Consider the following 8,337-nt stretch of genomic DNA (forward strand, 5'->3'; position numbering starts at 1 on the left):
AAAAAGCTAAATATTTTTCACATTTCGTTCAAATCGAAATATTTTGTTAAAGTATAAAAAACATTTACACAACGTGATATTTAAATTTTGCAAAATGTTTCAAATCGAAAAAAGATTTTAAAAGCATAACAACCTTTCACTAGTTTACAATAGTTTAGACATGCATACAATAAATTTATATAAATTTCCTCTATTTTTGCAATACCAAGAACGCATAGAATTATATATAATTGCATTGTCCACCGCTGCCGTGATGCTATACTTCTCAACAGTGGCGTAGATAAGGGGAGGATTTCCGTTTCAAACCCCTCTTGGGTTTAACTTTGTCTGTACGAAAGATTAACTCCCTTCTACTAACTATTTTACATAGTTTAAACCCCTCACCTGAATGATTTCTGGCTACACTACCGCTTCTCAAAATGGAAACGCCTTATAAATCTGCCTGTAGCGCCATCTGGGATATTCAAAAGTGGGATATCTCTTTCCGCTCTCATTGAAGATTGAAAAATTGGAAGATAAGTATTATAATTTATAATTATAAAAAAAAATATTAAAAATGTATAATAATAAAAAAATATAATTCATTGACTATTTTCTACGACGATATGAAAAGTAGATACTAGAGGGCATCAGTCAATTCCCTCAGATTGAGAAGTAAAACTTCATGGTGCCAGCATTTAAAATTTTAATAGTTCTTACAAGTTAGTTACTTCTACGAATACCAAGAAAGAAATATCTAATTTAATTTAAGAAAGTGAATGCAAATATCTAACCATGACCTTCTTGGTGATATTTCTAAAATCGACATCGGCGATTGCGACGGTAATATCTCTAAGTTGCGTTCTCACTTTCAGGTAGTCTTCCTTCATAAAATCGGTTACTTCTTTAATCATCTTTTCTATTTCTGGCGAAGTTTTCTTTCGCGACAAATAGTAAATGGGAATATTAGTGGTTTGAATCAACTCCTCGTTTTTGTTGAAATAAGTTAATTCGACAACTTTCTCTTTTATGTTCAATTTCAAAACCCTTCCCAAATTTCCCTCGAAGTAATTGAACCACATCATATTGATATTAACGTGAAAAACGCAGTAATATTTTATGAAGGAATCGATTCCGACAAATTGGTGAGAAACGAACGTGAACAATCCTTTGCTAGAATTATTAGCTTGGAATAAATTAACGACGTACCCTTTCCCCAGATACCTAAAATCGCACTTGACTTTAAACGGCAGAATGATTTCCCGATGGCAAGGGGCGTGGTTGTCCTCCATAATTACCACTGGTAAGAAATCGGTGTCGAAGTTTTCGAAAATGACGTATCCCGGTCTTCGCAGCAAATTAAATTTCAAAACTAAGGCGCAATGGACTCCGAAATTGGTGACGTGGAAATTATCTGGTATATCGTCGATGAGTGGGAACTCTGTTAGATCCCGTTTCGAGATCATCGAAGACGTCATGTACAGGAACTGCCCGTTTTCCTTTTGGAAATCGGGATACGCGTCCAACAAGATGCCACGTAGTCTCAGTCCAAATCCAATGCAGGTTATTCTTAGGGCGAATTGCTGGAACGATTCGGCTTCCTCATTCAATATCTTTTCCAATTCGAACTCGTCGCTTACATTCCGTTCCAAGTACAATTCGTACAGTTTCAAAGTTGAGAGGTGGCAATTGTAGTTTCGCTGCACTTTCGACATGGACTCCGAGGCTACTTGCAAAAAGTCTTCGAATTCGGACATGGACGTAAACGAATAGGAACTATGTACCTCCTTCCAACCGGTTGCTAAGTTGAGAGGCATTTCGCTATCTTCAAAGTGATAATTTTTTTATTTAAATTGGTGCTTGTATATCGTTGTTAACAGTCACTCTTGGTCACAAACACTGTTTAAGCCAGGGGGGCCCAAATGCCAATCTCGACCTTGAAAAAGGCGATCACCTTCAAATTGTAATTTCAACATTCAAAATATAATGAAATCTTATAATACATGACTTCTTTAAATTGGGTAATCTCGACCTTCAAAATAGTAATCTCGACCTTCAAAATAGTAATCTCGACCTTCAAAATGGTAATCTCGACCTTCAAAATGGTAATCTCGACCTTCAAAATGGTAATCTCGACCTTCAAAATGGTAATCTCGACCTTCAAAATGGTAATCCCGACCTTCAAAATGGTAATCTCGACCTTCAAAATGGTAATCTTAACCTTCAAAATGGTAATCTCGACCTTCAAAATAGTAATCTCGACCTTCAAAATGGTAATCTCGACCTTCAAAATGGTAATCTCGACCTTCAAAATGGTAATCTCGACCTTCAAAATGGTAATCCCGAACTACAAAATGGTAATCTCGACCTTCAAAATGGTAATCCCGACCTTTAAAATGGTAATCTCGACCTTCAAAATATGTACAAGGCGAACTAGACCTCTAAAATATTTATCGCTTAAACATACCAAAATCTTATAATAAAGAAAAGCTGCTATAAACAGGACAATCTCGACCTTCAAAATTGAAATATTTTAAATTGGAATTTTTAGCATCTCTGGTCCTGGTTTAAAAAGCGTTACTAGTTTGACCTTATGTTATGTAATTACCTGAAATTTTCAAATACACTGCAAAGGAAAATTCGCCGTCACAATTGCTGTAAATAAAATCACTGATATAGTTCCTTAGGATATGTATAACTAAACCAAGATTTTCTAAAATAAATAAACTCAGTTTTTAAATACTTTTTGTTTCGAATGATTTATGTCACGGTTGTCGCAATGACGTCAAGTTCTTTACGTTTGTATTTTATAATGATATATCATCTTTTGACGTCAAAGCTGTCCACGTTTAACACTGAACGAAAGAAAAATATTCTATTAAATTTATATTACATTACATTAATATTAATATTAATATTAATATTTTATTAATATTAATATTATTTTATTAATATTAATATTTTATTAATATTAATATTAATATTTTATTAATATTAATATTAATATTTTATTAATATTAATATTTTATTAATATTAATATTAATATTTTATTAATATTAATATTAATATTTTATTAATATTAATATTAATATAAATGGAAAAGCAAAATCTAATTATTATTTTTCTTACCGTAAATTATTATAAAATATTTAAATCTGAACAAAGAACAAAACCAAAGTATTATATATTCTAATTATAACTTATTAAAATTTAAATATTATTAAATTAATATTAATCGACAAGAAAAATCTAATTATTATTCGTAAATTTAATATTTTATAAATATTTAAAACTGAACAAAGAACAAAACGAAAAGTATTATATTTTATTTTTAATTTATTGTGATTATTTTCTTAAGTTCAATATTTTCAGAGAAATAAGGGAACTTACCATTTCAACGAATTTGCGAAAATGTGAGCGTCACACTGACACGGCGAGATTTGGCAAAACGGCTGATTCCGAGAAAGATCAGTGGGCGGGAAACAACGCGTAACTGTAATTTTAAATGAATGTTTGAGAACAGTACTTCTACGGCTGCAAGCACGAAACGTTAATTCATACAGGCTTCAATAACGTGTTTCATTAAACCGAAACGCGCGTGGTTTGACGGCGGACCTCTACGTTACGAATAGATTGACCTGGTCGCCAGAATTACGTGTACAATAGTAATTTTTGAAACGCAATATAAAAGTAAATGTTTAAGAAGAAAGATAATCAATTAAATTAACGAGAAAATAACGATTACTCGATTTAATCTTCACCTTATCGGGAGCAAATGTTTTGACGTTCAAAGAAGCCATACGGACGTGATGGCATACAATGCGAAAAGTGGTAAATAATGGTGGCTAATTAGAAAATTCATAGAGGGTGTCTATATCAACGACATAGGAATATTTAATTTGGACGATTTGTATTGAACTGCGAAATCGTGGGGTGCGTTCGACAGGAATTTATTGTATCCCGTAAGAAAGACCATCAATGATTGTGTCACTTTGTTAACTATATCTACCCTGTTTGGTATATATATGTATTGTTACTAATTTTGTTTCCTTAGTTTTGACAAAAACCCTCGGGTCGATAGCTCAACCTGTGACTGAGTTAGTTTCAATTTTTAATGGTTTGAAAATTTGTTAAAAATTTAAATAAAACAAGTTTTACAATCATGGATCCTAAAAAAATCTTTCAACATTTATAAATAATATATTTCCTGAATTATTTACAGTATTTAAAACATAAACCTACATTTAAGGAGTTAGAATCTTTACGATTTAGAACAGGCTTTTAAATTAATCAAAATAAAATTTAATATCTTCTAAACTTGATATATTCCTGTTTCACATATTATTTTGTATAATCCAATTTTTGCATCATTTACCAGTGGTACGCGCATTATTCGAAAAAAGTTGAATTTGTGGAACACCGAAGTACTTGCAACATGAGCAAACAGCCGTTTTGCAAAAATAATTTTTTCGCCGCTTCTGAAGTGAAACAAGCTAGTGAGATTAAGGTAGTATAAAGAAACTATTTCACATTGATTTATGGGAGAATAACTGTAGCAGGTAACGATGTTTTTATACATCCTGCAGCAGGATGGGAAATTAGAGTTTTCTACTACATTCCAGATTGTCGTACCACGAGTGGCTATTGACGGAAGCTTGACATTCCATGCTCATTAAAGTGGTTTAGAATTATAACTTTCCCACACCCTGGTCATTTTGTGTTAAATTCAGGATTTCATTCAAATCAATGAACGTACATTTCCACATGGTTAGCTTGGATCCAAAAGAATTAATATCTTCCCATTCGGTTACTTTGAATTGTCAATGGATTTTAAATGAAAATTTGTTTAAACTTGAGAACAAGTCACTCATAATACAAATCTCACGCGGAGTTAATTACAAAATAAAAAAAATCCTTGGAGAATATCACCGATGATAATATTTCATTACGTACAACAATCACAAAGACAGAGGAAAATTTCCATTACTTAACCCGAAATTTATTATTTATTAGTAACGGTGCTTTTTCCCCCCTGTCAATCAACCGTGACATTTTTGCATCAATAAATAAGGCACTATCTTTGAAAAACGTTCTGATGTAACATTGCCATTTTAGATATCAACGGTGATAAAGAAACTCTTTTATTCACAGTAATAATTGTTTTTAAGTAGATTATAAATTTAAAAATAGGAAATTAATTATATTTATAAATTATAATTACATTAAATTAAGTTTTATTTATAAATTTTAATATGGTATCGTTTGGAATTTAATGGAAATATTCAGGATTTTACTTTCCGCTTACAGAGCTTTTGATATCAATAACGTTGATTCAATAACTACGACTCAAAATGGTTGGAACAGGTTACCAAATCTTTATTTTTAAAATTTCAAAGTGTTATCATTTATAATTTATTTAATTTTTTAATTTTATGAAAACTTTTCACAAATCGTAAAGAAAATAAATAACCGTCAAATTCAGATCTTATTCTCAACGAAAAAAATATTTTAACCATAAAATCGCAAAGGAGGGTACCGCGATTGAAGTGAAGAACGCAAAGCAATAGAAGAGATATCACTCAAAGTTTGACAAGAGTTTCTTAATCAGACAATAGAATCCTTTGAAAAGAAGGGATTCTACAAACTAGATATACACGATGTTTCAAAGACTCCCCGAATTGCGTATGCTAGTGTCAATTAGCAAACAAAAACTCTTTCGGTCATATTGTTAATCAAATCAGATTATTACGAACTAAAGGAAACTTCTAGTAATGAGAAAACTTTTAAATATTGTATAAATTAACCCAGGTAATAAAATAATTTGTAACAAAGGGTCGATTAAAACTTCTGCATCTTTAAAGAAAACAAGAACACTGAGGGACCGGACATTCAGAAGAAGAACGTTACTTGTTTTCAAATTCACGATACGATTCAATTTTAATTGTTTTGGTAAATGCGTCTTTTAAATCGTCTCCCGAATCTTTCCCAGCAGATTTTGTTATCTTCATGCGAAGGGATTTTCGCCGCCTTTACACAGTGTTACAATTAGCCGCAATTTCGCCGTGACTCAAAAATCAGACCAAATGAACCAGCGTTCCATTCCGCGTAGCGTCAACGTCTGCATAGATAAGCATTATGTTTCAACTGATTTTTAAGTATCGTTTATCCCATTTCATGAATAAAAGCGGCATTCTCAATCGATTTTTTTAATCGTGAACTTTAGGAAAATTGTGCGGTTACCCAATCAAATCTTATTCTATACCTATACAACCAAAAGCGACATAAGACCCAAAAGTGTGTCAGTACGGTATAATGTTTACTGGGAGCTTGTCGTGAAGTAAAAAGAGGGAGTGGGAGAGGGGGTTGAAAATACGTCATCAAAATTGGAAATTTTCTCCACTCCAGCGCCGCCGAGTGAGGCGTTTTAGAACGTATGTCAACGGGTGAGAAAATCGAAGAGAGATAATCGCGCCAGACCATAGACTAAATATACCGTTACTAGTACTATTCCAACTAGTAGGTTATGTAGTCTATTGTTAGACTAGCTCTCAATAAATATTTTAACGGGCGCAAAGGTAGAGTTGACACACTTTTGGGTCTTATGTCACTTTTGATACAACTAACAAAATCATTACATAATTGATGTGTTTTTCAATTTTATTCGACAAAGAGAAGGCCTTACTGAACCCCACCCTACGCAAGCTAAAGTCAAAACTTAAAAAGAAATGTATAGTTCGTTAAATAGTTTTAATCTCAAGATTTAGCAATCAACCGAAAACGGCCATTGTGATATATTTCCGAAAGTAAGTGTCTGTAAATGTTTGTTAGAACGGGATTTGTATAATGGAATTACTCCGAGTAACAAAGTTTGTTATTCTTGCGTTGCCTTTCTGTATCAACAAATGGAGCCAATTATACTGTTTACTTTCCTAATTGGTTAAGCACCGTAGTCTTTGAAAAAAGTACCTACTTCGCTTTGACCTTTTACGGCTGCCAGAGCGAATTTGTACCTAATTTTACGAGTGACTACTTGCACAGCGTTTTTAACAGCTCGGGATATTTTACCTTACTTCGTTCATTAAGGTTTGATATGTCCGCATTGTTAATTTTCCAAAAATAAAGAAGTTTGGGAGAGGGGGGGGGGCTTAAATAAAATTAACCCACAAGAAAAGGGAATCTGCTCTCGTTTGATTATTAATTATCTTTCGAACAATATATTAACCATTTCTTAGTGCTCTTTTCACTTCTATGTAGCTTTCTACATTCCTACAAATTTCCCCTACACTTTTTTTAGGAGGGGTTTAATATCTCTGAATTCTAACTTCTAGCTTTGTTAACGTTAGCACCCTGCAATAAAACTATACAGGGTGTTTCAGAGTGGTCTGACACAAATAAACAGGCGTGTTCTTTGGGTAACACGGAGTGAAAAAGGTCTGAATTAACGTTTCCCTGAAATCAACCGTATCCGAGTAATTATCCGTCAAAAATCGGACTCCAAAAACGTGCAAATGTGCAGTTTCTATTATTCGTTGGACCCAATTGTTTCCTTTTACTAAGAATTGGTTTCTTATCTTTTTGGATAAAAAAAACTAGTATCAAAAGTGCGTTATTAAAATGAAGGAAGTAAGCTTCGTGTAGAAATCCGTTTCAACAATAAAAAGGTGCCTTTATTTAAGGGCAAAGCACTTTTCAGTGTTTCATCGAAAACAAGAATCTCAGCCTGCTTTGAGAAAATACCTTAAAGAAAACTTAGGTGGCAGAACTACAAAAGACGATACAGTTATCGTTCCCACTTAAGGTGAGAGGTATAGTCAAAGATGACAGGGGCGATGTCTATTTAGTTAAAAATAATCATTATTAAGTACTGTTATCCGGACCACCACTTATTTTGATAAAATTTATTATAACCATTTATTTAATGGTGTTCTGGATTTTGGAACAGTACCCAAGGGATAATCTACTTCCTAAAAGTATTTAAATAATTGAATTGAAAATATTCCTATAACAAAGTTCCTAAAACTATCCTTTTTAAAGCGAAGTGATATTTTGAAAGTAAATAAAAAAACCTTTGTTATAGTTAAGAAAACAACTTTATATGTATCTATCTTAAAGGGCTATTGTTATGCGCTGTTTTTTACAAAAAGACCTTAAGGATTGATCAAACTAACAAAGACTTTCCGTTTCTAGAAATGTGATCATGATAAAGCTGTGTCAGCTTTATATCCGAAGGACTAAATTTTTTATTCTTCAAGTGCCAGTTTCTCTGGGACTTTAGAAATTGATATAACATGTTATCGTCTGTAAAATAAAACCACGTAACTTGAACTGCGTGGTTTAACGGTAAAGGGTGGTTTTCA

At 32.5% G+C, this 8,337-nt stretch overlaps 1 protein-coding gene across 1 annotated transcript; it reads right to left on the reverse strand.

Annotated features, from left to right (window-relative positions):
- Positions 1 to 746: 746 nt before the first annotated feature.
- Positions 747 to 2,646, reverse strand: LOC149956209 (uncharacterized). Its single transcript, XM_090166803.1, has 2 exons — positions 2,588 to 2,646; positions 747 to 1,804 (listed from the first exon to the last, which is right to left on the reverse strand). The coding sequence occupies exon 2, from the start codon at positions 1,794 to 1,796 to the stop codon at positions 747 to 749; it is 1,050 nt and encodes a 349-aa protein (XP_090022929.1). The 5' UTR covers positions 1,797 to 1,804; positions 2,588 to 2,646.
- Between the last annotated feature and the right edge of the window lie 5,691 nt (positions 2,647 to 8,337).

This window comes from Leiobunum rupestre, chromosome 2 (assembly GCF_980474605.1).
Source record: "Leiobunum rupestre chromosome 2, qqLeiRupe1.1.hap1, whole genome shotgun sequence".
In the NCBI taxonomy this organism is placed as follows: Eukaryota; Metazoa; Arthropoda; class Arachnida; order Opiliones; family Sclerosomatidae; genus Leiobunum; species Leiobunum rupestre.